The sequence below is a fragment of the Mobula hypostoma genome, chromosome 4, assembly GCF_963921235.1.
Source record: "Mobula hypostoma chromosome 4, sMobHyp1.1, whole genome shotgun sequence".
Classification (NCBI taxonomy): domain Eukaryota; kingdom Metazoa; phylum Chordata; class Chondrichthyes; order Myliobatiformes; family Myliobatidae; genus Mobula; species Mobula hypostoma.
This window is the reverse complement of record NC_086100.1, coordinates 12,266,766-12,285,966: the sequence shown is the minus strand read 5'-3', so window position 1 is coordinate 12,285,966 and position 19,201 is coordinate 12,266,766. Positions and strand designations below refer to the sequence as shown.

At 42.7% G+C, this 19,201-nt stretch overlaps 1 protein-coding gene and 1 long non-coding RNA gene across 3 annotated transcripts in view; one reads left to right on the top strand and one right to left on the bottom strand.

Annotated features, from left to right (window-relative positions):
• LOC134345127 (neprilysin-like) overlaps positions 1 to 19,201 on the top strand; it is a 310,672-nt gene that overhangs the window by 102,234 nt on the left and 189,237 nt on the right. For both annotated transcript variants that reach the window (XM_063045312.1, XM_063045311.1), the window contains exons 5-7: positions 403 to 483; positions 1,751 to 1,846; positions 17,113 to 17,231. In XM_063045312.1, the coding sequence (XP_062901382.1) occupies positions 403 to 483; positions 1,751 to 1,846; positions 17,113 to 17,231 (296 nt within the window). The remainder of the gene's footprint in view (positions 1 to 402; positions 484 to 1,750; positions 1,847 to 17,112; positions 17,232 to 19,201) is intronic.
• LOC134345129 (uncharacterized) overlaps positions 1 to 19,201 on the bottom strand; it is a 70,019-nt gene that overhangs the window by 34,469 nt on the left and 16,349 nt on the right. The window lies entirely within an intron of this gene.

Sequence of the window (19,201 nt, the reverse complement as noted above, 5' to 3'; positions counted from 1 at the left end):
GCTTTGTAGAAGGGAAAAGTTAGATCGATCTTGGAGTAGGTTTAATGTTGGCACAACATTATGGAATGAAGGACCGCTACTGTGCTGAACAGTTCTATGTTCTACAACAAGGTAGATTGTGAGGTCAGGAGTCCATCTTATCATACACAATAATCTGATAAACAGTTGGGTAGAAGCCGTTCTTGAGCCTTGTGGTGTGTGGTTTCAGACTTTCATATCTTCTGACGGAAGGGAGAGGTAGGAAGAGAGAATGTCCACTTAAATTCACATCCAGGTACAGGTTAGAGGGGCTGCATTGTTCCATCAATCTTTGGACGAAAATCTCTGCTTTTATTGTGAATAATTCTGAGTCCATTTGACCCCCCACTGATAGTTTGATTTCCTTCTCTACACTGGTTTCAGATGTACTGGAGAAGCCGGGAAATGAAGATTCCACCGGGATTCAGAAGGCAAAGATACTTTACCAGTCGTGTTTAAATCTGAGTAAGTAATGATCCAGATATTCCACATGGCTGCCATGATTTGTCCTAACATCTCTCCATAAGGCCATAGGACAGAGGAGTAGAATTAGACCATCTGGCCCATCGAGTCTGCTTCGCTACTTCATCGTGGCTAATACATAATCCCTCTCAACACCATTCTCCTGCCTTCTCCCCATAACCTTTGATGCCCTGTCTAATGAAGACCCTATCAACTTTGAGTGACAGAGGCTAAAAGCAGGAATGGGCTCTTTGTTAATTCATAATTATAATTCAGAATCAGAATTAGGTTTAAAATCACTGGCCCTATATCGTGAAATTTGTTAACTTTGCAGCAGTAGTACATAATAATAGAAAAGAAAAAAATATAAATTACAGTATATATTAAACATAGATAAGTTAACTAAGTGGTGCAAAAATAAAATTAAAAAGTTATGAGGTAGTGTCCTTACTAATCAACAACTCATCAATCTCTGTTTTAAATATAACCAATTGTCTCCACAATTAACTGTGGCAATGAATTCCAGAGATTCAATACCCTGTGGATATAGAAATTCCTCCTCTTCCCTGTTCTAAAGGGACATCATTCTATTCTGGTCTATTCTTATCCCCCAATAAACAAAATACCCTCTCCATATTCACACTATCTAGACCTTTTAATATTCCTTGGGGTACACTGTGACCCCCACCGATTCATTCCTCTAAACTGCAATGAGTACAAACCCAAAGCGATCAAATGCTCATATATTAATGCTTTCTTTCTCAGGAACCTCATCTGGAATGTCTCCAATTATTTCTAAGATATAAGGCCCAGAAATGCTCACAATACTCCAAATGCAGTCTGATCTTGGACAATGCCATCTTGGACAATGTCTCCCATCCACTACATAATGTACTGGTTGGGAACAGGAGTACATTCAGCCAGAGACTCATTCCACCGAGATGCAACGCAGAGCGTCATAGGAAGTCATTCCTGCCTGTGGCCATCAAACTTTACAACTCCTCCCTTGGAGGGTCAGACACCTTGAGCCAATAGGCTGGTCCGGGACTTATTTCCTGGCATAATTTACATTTACATATTACTATTTTATTATTTATGGTTTTATTACTATTTAATTATTTATGGTGCAACTGTAATGAAAACCAATTTCCCCCGGGATCAATAAAGTATGACTATGATTATGACTATGACTATGACCAATTTCTTATAAAGCCTCAGCATTACAGCCTTGCTTTTATATTCTAGTCCTCTCTCCTTGTGTTTATTTCAGCGGCAATTGAGGAGAAAGGTGTTGAGCCGTTGATCACCATGCTGCGTGATTTGCAGGACTGGCCAGTTGCAACAGATAACTGGGAGAACACTAACGGTAAGATTGAACCACTGCTTCACATAATTCAGTTTTAAGTCCAATCAAATAACTGTAGTTAGAAACGTAGAAATATAGAAAACCTACAGCACAATACAGGCCTTTCGGCCCACACAGTTGTGCTGAACATGTCCCTACCTTAGAAATTACTAGGCTTACCCATAGCCCTCTATTTTCCTAAGCTCCATGTACTTATCCAAAAGTCTCTTAAAAGACCCTATCGTATCCACCTCCACCACTGTTGCCGGCAGTCCATTCCACGCACTCACCACTTTCTGAGTAAAAAACTTACCCCTGACATCTCTTCTGTACCTGGGAAAAAGCCTCTGACTATCCACCCGATCAATGCCTCTCATCATCTTATACATCTCTATCAGGTCACCTCTCATCCTCCGTCACTCCAAGGTAAAAAGGCCGAGTTCACTCAACCTATTCTCATAAGGCATGCTCCCCAATCCAGGCAACATCCTTGTAAATCTCCTTTGCACCCTTTCTATGGCTTCCATATCCTTCTTGTGGTGAGGCGACCAGAACTGAGCACAGTACTCCAAGTGGGGTCTGACCAGGGTCCTATTTAGCTGCAACATTACCTTTCGGCTCCTAAATGCAATTCTACGATTGATAAAGGCCAATACACCGTATGCCTTCTTAACTACAGATTTATCACACAAATCCTTGGAATAAAAAATGAAGTGCTATAATATGCGTATTTCCTATTGCTATAAAACAAAGGAACAGACATTTTTAACTGAGGTGCATAGAAATTCCTTCTCCAGCAGGTAATAAAACTCTGAAATTCTCGTTCTTTGAGCATGTAAAGAATGTCAAACAAAGTTTTTCACTTATCTTTGTTCTCTTTATGAACGGATGCTCTCTTGACATGACAATCATTCTCATCATGGTGCCTTCACCAGTATCGCACGTTCTCTGTAACTGTAACGCTGTGTTCTGCATTAGTTATTTTGTTTGTCTATATTTCCTCAGTGCACTCTTGTATTGAAATGTGTGGACATCTTGCAAAACTGATATTATCACTGTTATCTCAGTGAGATCCTCCACTGGTCGGGGTCGGCCATGGGTGCTGCGTCCTAATTGTCCGTGGGGTACACAAGCCAGGGTGGTAGAATATGAAGAGCAAGCTGCTGACAATGTAGCAGGCTCCCCCTCTCCATGCACCTGATGACTCCAAAAGAATGGCAGAGACTGATACAGTTTGGCACCAGCAGCATCACAGGAGTTGTCAGTCACCATGGGACTCAACGCAGGACTGCTTAAAGAACGCCAGCTCTGGATTTTTCCTCTGGTTTACTCCCAAACCCTTCCCCATGAGTGGGTATAGCTGCAAGACAATGGAGGTTGGAAATTAGGATTTTCCTTCTCCCAGAAGAGCTGCCTACCACAGCTGATGAGCCCCATCTGCCTGAAGCGACTGGTTATAAGACGCCAGTAACCCGCCTTTGCCTATTCTCCTATCAGTAGAAATTCTGCCGGGTTTAGTAGCTAAGCCACACGTGAAGGCCAGGAGCTGGGCTTGGCTGCCAGTGGCTATTTGAGACATACACCATTGGGAGCATTTAATACGTAGGTAGTGGGAGCTTATAGGAGGTTATTTCCACTACTCCACCAGCCCCACCCCCCCCCACCAACCACCCAACTATGACAACTTTAAGCAAACTGAAAGTATCTCAGTACATGCGAGAATGATAAAAGAAGGCACATAGCATTTGGAATAAGATGGGTGAACTCGTGGCGCAGTTAGAGATTGGTTGGTATGGCATTGTGGGCATCACTGAGTTGTGGCTGAAAGAAGGTCAAGTTGGGAATTTAACATCAAAGGATATATTTTATATCGAAAGGACAGGCAGAAAGGCATAGGTGGTGGCGTGGCTCTGTTAGTAAGAGATGGAATTACAACCTTAGAAAGAGGTGGCATAGGGTCAGAAAATGTTGAATCTTTGTAGGTGGAGTTAGGAAACTGCAAGGGTTAAAAAACCATTATGAGAATCATATGTACGCCTCCAAATAGTAGCCAAGATGTGGGGTTGAGATTACAAAGGGAGCTGGAAAAGGTGTGTAATAAGGGTAATGTGACAATTGTAATAGGGGACTTCAATATACCAGGGGTTTGGGAAAATCAGGTTAGTGTCAGATCGCAGGACAGGGTATTTGTTGAATGCCTATGAGACAGCTTTTTAAGAGCAGCTTGTGCTTGAGTCTACCAGTGGAAAGGCTATCTTAGATTGGGTGTTGTGTAATAACACAGGTTTTATTAGTCAGCTTAATGTAAAAGAACCCTTAGGAGACAGTGATCATAATATGATTGAATTCATTCTTCAATTTGAGAGGGAGAAGCATAACTTATGTCTATCTGTATCGCAATGGAATAAAGGCAATTACAGAGGCATGAGAGAGGAGGCAGCCCAGGTGGATTGGAGGAGGATACTGGCAGAGATGATGGCAAAACAAAGGTGGCTGAAGTTTCTGGAAAACTGTCACAAGGCACAGGATAGATATGTCCCACAGAAGAAGAAGTTCTCAAGTGTCAGGGATAGGCAACCATGGCTGACAAGGGAAGTTAAGGACTGCATCACAACCAAGGAAACGGCTTATAAGGTGCAAAAGTGGGTGGGACGTTGGATGATTGGGAAGCCTTTAAAATCCAACAAAAGGCAAATGAAAAAGCTATAAGAAGGGAAAAGATGAATGATGAGGGCAAAGTTGCCAGTAATATAATAAAAAATTCTCAAAGATTTTTCGGTTACATAAAGAATAAAAGTGAGATTAGAGTTGATATTGGACCACTGGAAAATGACGCTGGCGAGGTATTAATGGGGGACAAAGAAGTGGCAGATGAACTTAATGAGAACTTTGCATCTGTCTTCACTGAAGAAGACACTAGCAGTGTGCCAGAGGTCCCATGAATGTCAGGGAGCAGGAGTGAGTGTCATTGCTATTACAAAGGATAAAGTGCCAGGCAAACTCAAATATTTTAAGGTGGATCAGTCACCTAGACCAGATGGTCTGCATCACAGCATCCTGAGAGAGTTTGCTGGAGAGAAACAGATGTATTGGTCATGATCTTTCAAGAATCACTTGATTCTGGCATGGTCTTGGAGGACTGGAAAATGTCATTCCACTTTATAAGAAGGGAGGAAGACAAAAGAGAGGAAATTATAGGCCAATTACCCTAACATCAGTGTTTGGGAAAGTGTTGGAGTCCATTACTAAGGATGAAATTTGGGTGACTTGGAGACCAATGATAAATGTGGGGAAAGGAAGAAGGCAGCAGTAAAAGGCGACTCTGTAGTTAGGGGGTCAGACAGTCAACTCTGTGGACGCAGGAAAGAAACACAGATGGTAGTTTGCCTCCCAGGTGCCAGAGTCCGGAATGTTTCTGATCACATCCATGATATCTTGAAGTGTGAAGGTGAACAACCAGAGGTCGTGGTACATATTGGTACCAACGACATTGGCAGGAAAAGGGAGGAGGTCCTGAAAATAGACAACATAGAGTAAGGAAGGAAGTTGAGAAGCAGCTCAAAGGTAGTAATCTCAGGATTACTGCTTGTGTCACTGGACAGTGAGTATAGGAATAGAGTGAAGTGGAGGATAAATGCGTGGCTGAGGGATTGCAGCAGGGGGCAGGGATTCAGATTTCTGGATCATTGGAACCTCTTTTGGAGCAGGCGTGACCTGTACAAAGAGGACGGGTTGCACTTGAATTCGAGGGAGACCAATATCCTGGCAGGGAGGTTTGCTGAGGCTATTGGGGAGCATTTAAACTAGAATTGCTGGGGATGAGAACCAAACTGAAGAGACAGAGGAAGGGGCAGTTGGCTTGCAAATAGAGAAAGCTTGGAGACAGTGCGAGAGGGAGGATAGGCAGGTGACAGTGAAGGGACGTGCTTAGACTGATGGTTTGAGATGCATCTATTTTAATGCAAGAAGCATCGTGGACGAAGCAGATGAGCTTAGAGCCTGGATCAGTACTTGGAGCTATGATGTTGTGTCCACTACAGAGGGATTGTCTACTGAGTCTCTATAGGTGGAAGTTAGAAACAGGAAGGGGTCAACAACTCCACTGGGTGTTTTTTACAGACCACCCAATAATAACAGGGACATTGGGGAGCAGATAGGGAGACAGATTTAGGAAAGGTGTAATAGTAACAGGGTTGTCGTGATGGGAGATTTTAATTTCCCAAATATCGATTGGCATCTCCCTAGAGCAAGGGGTTTAGATGGGGTGGAGTTTGTTAGGTATGTTCAGGAAGGTTTCCTGACACAATATGTAGATAAGCCTACAAGAAGAGAGGCTGTACTTGATCTTGTATTGGGAAAAGCACCTGGTCAGGTGTCAGATCTCTCAGTGGAAGAGCATTTTGGAGATAGTTATCACAATTCTAACTCCTTTACCATAGCATTGGAGAGGGATAGGAACAGACAAGTTAGCAAAGCGTTTAATTGGAGTAAGGTGAAATATGAAGCTATCAGGAAGGAACTTGGAAGCATATATTGGGAACAGATGTTGTTAGGAAATGTACGTCAGAAATGTGGCAAATGTTCAGGGGATATTTGCGTGGTGTTTTGCATAGGTATGTTTCAAGAGACAGGAAAAGCATGGTCGGTACAGGAATTGTGGTGTACAATGGTTGTTGAAAATCTAGTCAAATAGAAAAGAAAAACTTGTGAAAGTTTCAAAAAACTAGGTCATGATAGAGATCTAGAAGATTATAAGATGAGCAGGAAGGAGATTAAGAATGAAATTAGGTGAGCCAGAAGGGGCCATGAGAAGGCGTTGACAGGCAGGATTAAAGAAAACCCCAAGGCATTCTACAAGTATGTGAAGAGCAAGAGGATAAGATGTGAGAGAATAGGACCAAACAAGTGTGACAGTGTGTATGGAACTGGAGGAGATGGCAGAGGTACTTTGATTCAGTATTCACTACGGAAAAGGATTTTGGCGATTGTAGGGATGACTTACAGCGAATTGAAAAGCTTGAACATATAGACATTAAGAAAGTGGGTGTGCTGGAGCTCTTGGAAAGCATCAAGTTGGATAAGTTACCAGGACCAGACAGATGTATACCAGGCTACTGTGGGAGGTGAGGGAGGAGATTGCTGGGCCTCTGGCAATGATCTTTGGATCATCAATGGGGACAGGAGAGGTGCAAGAGGATTGGACAGTTGCAGGTGTTGTTCCCTTATTCAAGAAAGGGAGTAGAGATAGCCCAGGAAATTATAGACCAGTGAGTCTTACCTCAGTGGTTAGTAAATTGATGGAAATGATCCTGAGAGGCAGGATTTGTGAGCATTTGGAGAGGCATAATATGATTAGGAATAGTCAGCACTGCCATGTCAAAGGCGCGTTGTGCCTTATGAGCCTGATTGAATTTTTTGAGGATGTGACTGAACACATTGATGAAGGTAGAGCTGTAGATGTAGTGTATATGGATTTCAGTAAGGCATTTGATAAGGTACCCAATGCAAGGCTTATTGTGAAAGTAAGGAGGGATGGGATCCAAGGGGAAATTGCTTTGTGGATCCAGAAATGGCTTGCCCACAGAAGGCAAAGGGTGGTTGTAGATGGGTCATATTCTGCATGGAGGTCAGTGACTAGTTATGTGCCTCAGGGATCTGTTCTGGGACCCCCTACTCTTCGTGATTTTTATAAATAACTTGGATGAGGAAGTGGAGGGATGGATTAGTAAATTTGCTGATGACACAAAGGTTGGGGGTGTTGTGGATAGTGTGGAGGGCTGTCAGAGGTTTCAATGGGACATTGATAGGATGCAAAACTGGGCTGAGAAGTGACAGATGGAGCTCAACCCAGTTAATTGTGAGGTGGTTCATTTTGATAGGTCAAATATGATGGTAGAATATAGTATTAATGGTAAGACTCTTGGCAGAGCGGAGGATCAGAGGGATCTTGGGGTCCATGTCTGAGGACACTCAAAGCAGCTGCGCAGGTTAACTGAAGGCATACGGTGCATTGGCCTTCATCAATCATGGGATTGAGTAATGTCACAGCTATATAGGACTCTGGTCAGACCCCACCTGGAGTAATATGCTCAGTTCTGATCACCTCACTACAGGTAGAATAGGTGCAGAGGAGATTTACAAGGATGTTGCCTGGATTGGGGAACATACCTTATCAGAATAGGTTGAGTGAACTCAGCCTTTTCAGCTTCGAGCGACGGAGGATGAGAGGTGACCCGGTAGAGGTGTATAAGATGATGAGAGGCATTGATCATGTGGATAGTCACAGGCTTTTTCCCATCGTTGAAATGGCTAACATGAGAGGGCACAGTTTTAAGTGCTTGGAAGTAGGTACAGAAGAGATGTCAGGGATATGTTTTTTACGCAGAGAGTATTGAGTGCCTGGAATGGGCTGCCAGCGACGGTGATGGAGGCAGATACGATCGGGTCTTTTAAGAGACTCCTGGACAGGTACATGGAGCTTAGAAAAATATATAGGACTATAGGTATTTCTTGAAATAAGTCCGTGTTCGGCACAGCATTGTGGGCTGAAGTGCCTGTATTGTGCTGTAGGTTTTCTATGTTTTCTATGTTTCTTGTTGGACTGAAGAGAGGGATTGGGTGTGTGACAGACAGAAATTTGGACTTCTCTTCCACAAAGAATAATTGATCATTCTGTTAATTTTAGATCAAAGTTAGATAGATTATTGATCAAGAAAGACATATACAGTGGTATGCAAAAGGTTGGGCACCTCTGGTCAAAATTTCTGTTACTGTGAATAGATAAGTGAGTAGAAGATGAACTGATCTCTAAAAGTCATAAAGTTAAAGAATATACATTCTTTTCAATATTTTAAGCAAGATTAGTGTATTATTTTTGTTTCATACAATTATAGAGTGAAAAAAAATGAAAGGAGCACCATGCAAAGGTTTGGGCACCCCAACAGAGTTGAGCTCTCAGATAACTTTTACTTTCATTAGCTTGTTAGGGCTATGGCTTGTTCACAATCATCGTTAGGAAAGGCCAAGTGATGCAAATTTCAAAGCTTTATAAATACCCTGACTCCGCAAACCTTGTCCCTACAATCAGCAGCCATGGGCTCCTCTAAGCAGCTGCCTAGCACTCTGAAAATTAAAATAAATTATGCCCACAAAGCAGGAGAAGGCTATAAGAAGATAGCAAAGCGTTTTCAGGTAGCCATTTCCTCAGTTCGTAATGTAATTAATAAATGGCAGTTAACAGGAACGGTGAAGGTCAAGTTGAGGTCTGGAAGACCAAGAAAACTTTCTGAGAGAACTGCCCGTAGGACTGCTAGAAAGACAAATCAAAACTCCCATTTGACTGCAAAAGACCTTCAGGAAGATTTAGCAGACTCTGGAGTGGTAGTGCACTGTTCTACTGTGTAGCGACACCTGCACAAATATGACCTTCATGGAAGAGTCATCAGAAGAAAACCTTTCCTGCGTCCTCACCACAAGATTTAGCATCAGAAGTTTGCAAAGGAACATCTAAACAAGCCTGATGCATTTTGGAAACAAGTCCTGTGGACTGATGAAGTTAAAACAGAACATTTTGGCTGCAATGGGCAAAGGTATGTTTAGAGAAAATAGGGTGCAAAATTTCATGAAAAGAACACCTCTCCAACTGTTAAGCACAGGGGTGGATCAATCATGCTTTGGGCTTGTGTTGCAGCCAGTGGCACGGGGAACATTTCAATGGTACAGGGCAGAATGAATTCAATTAAATACCAGCAAATTCTGGAAGCAAACATCTCATCATCTATAAAAAAAGCTGAAGATGAAATAGAGGATGGCTTCTACAACAGGATAATGATCCGAAACACACCTCAAACTCCACTATGGACTACCTCAAGAGGCGCAAGCTGAAGGTTTTGCCATGGCCTTCACAGTCCCCTGACCTAAACATCATCGAGAATCTGTGGATAGACCTCAAAAGAGCAGTGCATGCAAGACGGTGCAAGAATCTCACAGAACTAGAAGCCTTTTGCAAGGAAGAATGGGCGAAAAATCCCCCAAACAAGAATTAAAAGACTTTTAGCTGGCTACAGGAAGCATTTACAAGTTGTGATACTTGCCAAAGGGGGTGTTACTAAGTACTGACCACGCAGGGTGCCCAAACTTTTGCTTCGGGCCCTTTTCCTTTTTTGTTATTTTGAAACTGTAAAAGATGGAATTAAAGTTTTCTTGCTTAAGATATCAAGAAATGTGTCATCTTTAATTTTATGCCTTTTGGAAATCAGGTAATCTTTTACTCACTTAGCTATTCACAGTAAGAGAAATTTTGACTAGGGGTGCCCAAACTTTTGCATGCCACTGTATAATGGCACAAAATGGTAAACTATCTTTACCATCATATTGACATACAAATATAATCTGCATCAGCAATGACAAATGTGTACTCTGTGGCCCACTTTATTAGGTACACCTGTGCAATTGCTTGTTAATGCAAATATCAATTCAGACAATCCTGTGACAGCAATTCAGTACATAAAAGCATGCAAACATAGTCAAGAGATTCAATTGTTGTTCAGACCAAACATCAGAATTGGGAAGAAACTGCTGATCTCCTGGGATTCTAATGCACATCGGTCTCCAGAGTTTACAGAGAATGGTGTAAAAAAATAAAATATCCAGTGAGTGGCAGGTCTGTGTGTGAAAAGGCCTTGTTAATGAGAAAGGTCAGACGAGAATGTCCAGAATGGTTCGATCTGGCAGGAAGGCGACAGTAACTCAAATAACCATGTGTTACAACGGTGGTGTGCAGAAGAGCATCTCTGAATGTACAACACATTGATCTTTGCAGTGGATGTGCTGCAGCACCAAAAGATCTTGAGCATACACTCAGTGACCACTTTATTAGATACAAGAGACACCTATTAAATGGCTACTGAGTGTCATTCACCGTACACAGATGTAATTGGGATTCCATGTGGTGATAGACTTATGTCGAAATTTGCTGCCAACTCCTCTAAGAGGACCATTACCTGGCTGTATGGTTTAGAGGTTTGTGTGCATGAATGAGCTGGAGAGCTCTGTTGGCTGGAATGAAGGCCACTGTTGGTAGGGTCACCCATGTCAACAGGTCAAAGGTCAAAGGGCCAAGGCCAGACTAAGAGCTGTACGCCAATCCTCAGCCCGAAACATCGACTGTTTACACTTTTCCATAGTTGCTGCCTGGCCTGCTGAGTTTCTCCAGCATTTTGTGTGTTGTACGCATAATTAAGAGTTAATAAGTTATGGAGAAGCTATGTTGCTGCTGGAAACATGGCAGCAATTGTGGGCTCACCCCAGCAAATCCTCAGACTATGTTGGCTGTTGACACAAAGAGCACATTTCACTGTGTTTTGATGTACATGTGGCAATTAAAGCTTATCTTGATTTTCAAGCGCAGCCTCACTGATGGTACTCAAGCTACTCCTGAGTCTTGCGGTTCATGTTTTTGTGTCTTCTTCTCAATATGAGAAAGAAGAGAAATGGAGTATAGTGGATTCCAGTTGACCAGGATACACTAGGACCCATACACTCTGTCCCTATTAAATGGCTGCCCCAATTAGCCAAAGTTTCATGGAAAGAGTTAAAGAGTATAAAAGAGACAAACTACTGTTTAATTGAGTAACAAATTATGTATTTAAATGAAATACAGAACAAACTTAAACATAGTAGTTATCGATAGAGGAATTCATGCAGTTCGCTGCTGTGTTCTTTTGATTGATTGTAAATGAACGACAAAATCTGTGCCGGAACCTAGTGCAGATAATGGACTGTCCTCTTACAATCTTTTTGACGACTGCAACCTCCAAATTTTTCATTGTAATATTCAAGGTGATTGTCGATACCTTCAAATTCTTCATAGTTTCTAACTTGTTGAAGTTCATTTTCACTTTCACTCCTAGCCGTTTCTGGCATCTCGAAGGTTGGATACTTGGAACCACAGTGAGCAAAATGATTCTGAATTGTCTTACTGCTAATTTTTCACCAACTATTAGTGACAAAAATTTCTGTTTTTTAATATAAATACACACAACTGATGTCATTTAAAACTGTTTGCTCTAAGCACAGTGCAGTGTCTAACAGCCACACAAGTGCATGCGACTGACCCTAGTTAGAAACTGTTCAACAACTCTTTCCTGTCCTCAGTACGTGGCATAAGACCATAGGGTTTAGGAGCAGAAGTAGGCCATTCAGCCCATTGAGTCTGCTCCGCCATTGAATCATGGGCTGATCCAATTCTTCCGGTCATCACCACTTCCCTGCTTTCTCCCCATTCCCTCTGATGCCCTGGCTAATCAAGAACCTATCCATCCCTGCCTTAAGTACACCCAGTGACTTGGCCTCCACAGCCGCTCATGGCCACAAATTCCACAGATTTACCACCCTCTGACTAAAGTAATTTCTCCGCATCTCTGTTCTAAATGGACGTCCTTCAATCCTGAAGTTGTGTCCTCTTGTCCTAGACTCCCCTACCCTGGGAAATAACTTTGCCATATCTAATCTGTTCAGGCCTTTTAACATTCTGAATGTTTCTATGAGATCTCCCCTCGTTCGCCTGAACTCCAGGAAATACAGCCCAAGAGCTGCCAGACGTTCCTCATACGGTAACCCTTTCATTCCTGGAATCATTCTCATGAATCTTCTCTGAACCATCTCCAATGTCAGTATATCCTTTCTAAAATAAGGAGCCCAAAACTGTACACAATACTCCAAGTGCGCTCTCACGAGTGCCTTGTAGAGCCTCAACATCACACCCCTGCTCTTATATTCTATATAAGAATATGACTCTTTATACCTCTAGAAATGAATGCCAACATTATATTTGTCTTCTTCACCACTGACTTAACCTGGAGACTAACCTTGAGGGTATCCTGCACATGGACTCCTAAGTCCCTTTGCATCTCTGCATTTTGAATTCTCGCCCTATCTGAATAATAGTCTGCCCATTTATTTCTTCCACCAAAGAGCATGACCATACACTTTCCAACATTATATTTCTTTTGCCACTTCTTTGCCCATTCACCTAAACTATCTAAGTCTCTCTGTTTCCTCAACACTACCTGATCCTCCACCTACCTTTGTATCATTGGCAAGTGTAGCCACAAATCCATTAATCCCATAGTCCAAATCATTGGCATACATCGCAGAAACACAGACCTCTGTGGAACTCCACTGGTAACCGGCAGCCAGCCAGAATAGGATCCCTTTATTCCCAATCTCTGTTTTCTGCCAATAAGCCAAAGCTCCACCCATGCTAGTAACTACCCTGTAATTCCATGGGATCTTGTCTTGCTAAGCAGCCTCATGTGTGGCGCCTTGTTAAAGGCCTTCTGAAAATCCAAGTATGCCACCTCGACTGCATCTCCTGCTTGTAATTTCCTAAAAAAATCATAGTAGGTTGGTCAGGCAGGATTTTCCCTTCAGCAAATCATTCTGGCTTTGGCCTATCTTGTCATGTGCCTCCAGGTACCCCGTAATCTCATCCCTAACAATCGATTCCAACAACTTCCCAAACACTGATGTCAGGCTAATAAGTCTACAGTTTCCTCTCTGCTGCCTCCCAGCCCACTTAAATAACAGAGTAACATTTGCAATTTTCCAGTCATCTGGTACAATGCCAGAATCTATCGTTTCTTGAAAGATCATTGTTAATACCTCCGCAATCTCTCCAGCTACTTCCTTCAGAACTCGAGGGTGCATTCCATCATGTCCAGGAAATTTATCTATCCTCAGACCATTAAGCTTCCTGAGCACCTTCTCAGTCGTAATTTGCACTGCTCATACTTCACTTCCCTGACACTCTTCTATGTCCAGTATGCTGCAGACGTCTTCCACTGTGAAGACTGATGCAAAATACGCCTTCACATCCTTTGCCATTTCTGTGTTTCTCATTACAATAACTCCAGCGCCATTTTGTACTGGTCCAATATCTACCCGCAGCTCTCTTTTACCCTTTATATACTTGGAAAAAGCTTTTAGTATCTTCTTTGATATTAGTCACCAGCTTCCTTTCATAATTCATCTTTTCCTTCCTAATGACCTTCTTAGTTTTCTTCTGCAAGTTTTTATAAGCTTCCCAATCCTCTGTCTTCCCACTGGCATTGGCTTCCTTGTATGCCCTCTCTTTTGCTTTTATTTTGGCTCTGACTTCACTCTTTAACCACGTTAAGTGTCCTTCTTCCATTCGAAAATTTCTTCTCATTTGGAATATATTTGTCTTGCACTTCCCTCAGTTTTTCGCAGAAACTCCAGCCATTGCTGCTCTGCTGTCCTTCCTGCTAGTCTCTCTTTCCAGTCAACCTTGGCCAGTTGCCCTCTCATGCCATTGTGATTTTCTTTATTCCACTGAAATACTGACACATTGGAATTCAGTTTCTCTTTCTGAAATTTCAAAGTGAACTTGATCATATTGTGATCACTGTTCACTAAGGGTTCCTTAACCTTAAGCTCTCTTACCACCTCTGGATCATTGCACAGCACCCAATCCAGCACAGCCGATCCCCTAGTGGGCTCAACAACAAGCTGTTCTAAAAAGCCATCCATTAGACATTCTACAAATTCTCTCTCTTGAGGTCCAGTACCAGCCTAATTTTCCCAATCCACTTTCATGTTAAAATCCCCAACAATTATCATGACATTGCCCTTCTGACACACCTTTTCTATCTCCTGCTGTAATTTGTAATCCACATCCCGGCTGCTGTTTGGAGGCCTGAATACAACTATCATTAGGGTCCTTTTAACCTTGCCATTTGTTAACTCAACCCATACAGACTCTACACCTTCCAGTCCTATGTCATCCCTTTCTAATGATTTAATATTATTTCTTATACACAGGGCCACACCACCCCCTCTCCCTTTCCAATACACCGTATATCCTTGGATGTTCAGCTCCCAATGGCGGCCGTCCTTTTACCAAGTTTCAGAGATGGCCACAACATCATACTTGCCAATCTGTAGCTGAATTTCAAGATTGTCCATTTTACTTCTTATGCTGCATGCAATCAGATATAATATTTCTGTCCAATATTTGATGCTTTCTGTTTGAATTGAGTTGAATTGACTTTATTTCTTACATCTTTCACATACATGAGGAGTAAAAATCTCTAAATGTGCAAAGTTCAATCATAGTAATTTATAATAATTTATAATATATAGAACAGTCAATGTACACTCAAATCAGCGTGAGTTCATCAGTCTGATGGCCTGATGGAAGAAGCTGTCCCAGAGCCTGTTAATCCTGGTTTTTATGCTGCGGTACCACTTCCTGGATGGTAGCAGCTAGAAGATTGTGGTTGGGGGACTTGGGTCCCCAATGATCTTACGGGCCCTTTTTACACACTTGTCCTTGTAAATATCCTGAATCATGGGAAGTTCACAACTACAGATGTGCTGGACTGTCCGCACCACTCTCTGCAGAGTCCTCCGATTAAGGGAGGTACAGTTCCCATACCAGGCAGTGATGCAGCCAGTCAGGATGTTCTCAATTGTGGCCCTGTAGAAAGTTCTTAGGATTTGGAGGCCCATACCAATCTTCCTCAACGGTCTGAGATGAAAGAGGCGCTGTTGTGCCTTTTTCAACGCATAGCTGGTGTGTACAGATCACGTGAGGTCCTCGGTGATGTGGATGCCGAGGAACTTAAAGCTGTTTACCCTCTCAACCCCAGATCCATTAATGTCAATAGGGGTTAGGCCATCTCCACAACCATCTCTTCTGTTTTTGCAACATTGAGGGAGAGGTTGTTTTCTTGGCACCACTGTATCAGAGAGATGACTTCTTCCCTGTAGGCCACCTTGTTATTGCTTGAGATAAGGTCGAGCAATGTAGTGTCGTTGGCAAATTTAATTAGCAGATTGGAGCTGAGGGTGGCGATACAGTCATGGGTATACAGGGCGTAAAGGAGGGGAATCAGTACGCAGCCCTGAAGGTGCCCTGTATTGAGAATCAGAGGGGTGGAGGTGAGGGAGCCCACTTATACAACCTGCTGGAGATCTGACAGGAAGTCCAGGATCCAGCTGCACAAGGCAAGGTCAAGGCCGAAGTCTGTGAGCTTCTTGTTGAGCCTGGAGGGAACTACGGTGTTGAATGCTGAACTGTAGTCCAAGAGCAGCATTCTCATATAAGCATCCTTCTTCTCCAGATGTGCAAGGATGGCATGTACAGCTGTGGCTATTGCGTCATCTATTGATCAGTTGTGTCGGTAGGCAAATTGGAGGGGGTTCATTTGGGTGGCAGCAAGCTGCAGATGTAATCCTTGACCAGCCTCTCAAAGCATTTGCTTATTATTGAAGTGAGTGTGACAGAACACCAGTCGTTCAGGCATGTTATCTTGGTCTTTTTCTGGTACATGGACAATGGTGGATAATTTGAAGCAGGAGGGCACTCTACACTGGGAGAGGGAGAGATTAAAAATGTCAGTAAACACACCTGCCAGTGTGCTGCACACATCCTGAGTACTCGCCCTGGGATACCGTCTGGTCCCGCAGCCTTGTGACTGTCCACTCGTTGGAAACATCTGCGTACCTCAGCCTCAGAGATGACCAGGTTGCAGGTTGTAGCGGTGGCTTTCCTCGGAGGCTCAGAGTTGGCGATATTGAACCAAGCATAAAAGCGATTGAGCTCATCTGGGGGAGAGGCCGCGATGTTGGCGGTACCACAACATTTGGCTTTCAAGTCTGCGATGGTACGCAGCCCTCGCCACAAGTTACGTGTGCTATTCGTTGTGAATCTTGACTCCATTTTGTCCCTATATTGTTGTTTCGCAGCCTTGATAGCTTCGCACAGATCGTAGCTGCCTTTCTTGAACTGCACCATGCTTCTATTGCTGTATATCTCATCCCACTGGCTGTGATTATGCCTCATCTCCCGCCTGACCTTTCTATCATCTCTGTTGTATGCTCTCTTTGATTTATTTCTGTTTTCTCCCCTTCAGCCCTATCTCTCCGGTTCCCATCCCCCTGCCAAATTAGTTTAAATGAAGTTATAATAATTTATTTTGCTTAGTGTTCCAAGTAAATGAAGGAAATCACTGCTATTTTCTCAATTTTTTTTGTTCTTTCAGGCTGTCCCAAATAAGCAACTTAACCAATGGCTTAGTTAACCAGAACCCACTGTATTTTTGCTTTGGTGAATAAACAAATTGTCTCTTTAATTTTCCTAAAGAAAAAGTGAGCAACTTCCTGTAACTTTTCCATAGGTGGTTTTGTTAAGTAGAGGAAAGTAATGTTTCCAAAAATCAAACAGTTTGCCATGGTCATAAATTCTGTTTTCATTTTTGTAGGTAAACAGTGGTCACTTGAGGACGTCCTTTCAAGAATGAATTACAAGTATGGAAGGCGGGCCGTCATCAACATGTTTGTTGGATCTGATGACAAAAACTCAAATGCTTTCATAATCCATGTGCGTGCCCTTATTGAGAATAATTCTTGTTCAGTGGTAAATGTAGTAATTTGCAAAATACTGTTTCTGTTTAAGATAGAGCAGGTTTGAAATTTTTCCAGCTGACAATGTCTAGATTTTGATATCTAACTGTCTTCATTTCAGAGGGGAATGGAGGCAGTATATATCGATACTTTGCAGAGGGTGCAGATGAAGTTAACCAGGATTAGAGGGCATGTGCAATAATCAGAGATTGGGCAAACTATGGTTGTTTTCTCTGGAGCAGCGGAGGCTGAGGGAGATCTGATGGAAGTTTATAACATTATGAAAGCCATAGTCCCCCAGTATATTTGTCCTAGGGTTGCCATGTCTGATGCTCGAGGGCATATATTTAAGGTGAGAGGGGAATGTTCAAAGCAGATGTTCAGGGAAACCTGCAGGTAGATTCAAGAGGGCTTAAACTATTTTGACAGGGGGATGGGGAGTAAAGTGATAGGTCAGTGGACGGGGCAGTTGGTATACGGGCAGATGCAGTGCGTAGAGACTCCGTGAGGACGGATAGGGAGTTGATAGAGCAAATTTGCAGTCAGTGGGATGGGTTGAAATGTTTCTATTTTAATGCAAGAAGTATCAGGAATAAGGGTGGTGAACTTTGACAAAAGGTTAGAGTCTATGCCAGAATATTAATCTGCCCAGTCCCATCGACCTGCACCCAGACCAAAGCCCTTTATTCCCCTCCCATCCATGTACCTATCTAAATTTCACTTAAATGTTGATATCGAACTTGAATCCATCACTTCCACTGGCAGCTTGTTTCACACTCTCACCACCTTCAAGTGAAAAGGTTCAGAATCAGGTTCATTATCACTGGCACGTGATGTGAAATTTGTTAACTTAGCAGCAGCAGTTCAATGCAATACGTAATATAGAAGAAAAAAAGGTAGAAGTAAATCAGTAAATCAATTACAGTGTATGTATATTGAATAGATTAAGAATCATGCAAAACAGAAATAATATATATTTAAAAAGTGAGGGAGTGTTCACGGGTTCAATGTCTATTTAGGAATCGGAGGCAGAGGCAAAGAAGCTGTTCCTGAATCACTGAGTGTGTGCCCTCAGGTTTCTGTACCTTCTATCTGATGGTAACAGTGAGAAAAGGACCACACAGATTGTGGTCTTTTGGTTAGGAAGTCGTGGATCCAATTGAAGAGGGAGGTACGGAGGCCCAGGTTCCATAAGTTATCAATCAGGATTGGACCAAGATGGTGTTAAATGCTGAGCTGGAGGCGATGCACGGCATCCTGACATAAGTGTTTATATTGTCCCAGTGGTCTAAGGCCGTGTGAAGAGCCATTGAGATTGCATCTGCCATTGACCTATTGTGGTGATAGGCAAATAGCAGTGGGTCCAGGTCCTTGCTGAGGCAGGAGTTCAGTCTAGCCATGATCAACCTCTCAAAGCATTTTATCACTGTAGATGTGAGTGCTACCGGGCGATAGTCATTATGCTTTTTAGGCACTAGTACATTTGTTGCCTTTTTAAAGCAAGTGGGAACTTCCGGCCCTAGCAGTGAGAGGTTGAAAATGCCCTTGAATACTCCTGCCAGCTGGTTGGCACAATTTTTCAGAGCCTTACCAGATACTTCATTGGGATCTTCTGCTTTGTCAGGGTTCACTCTCTTTAAAGACAGTCTAGCATTGGCCTCTGAGACAGAGATCGCAGGGTCACCGGGTGCAACAGGGATCTTCACAGCTGCAGTTATATTCTCCTTTTTAAAGCAGGCATAGGGGGCGTTGAGTTCATCTGGTAGTGGCGTTGAGTTCATCTGGCCATTCATGCTGTTGGGTTTTGCTTTGTATGAAGTAATGTCTTGCAAACCTTGTCAGAGATGGCATTCTCACGATGTCGCCTCCAACCTTGTTCGAAATTTGTTTCTTTGCTCTTGAAATAGCCCTCTGCAATTCATACGTGGTTTTCTGGTACAGACCTAG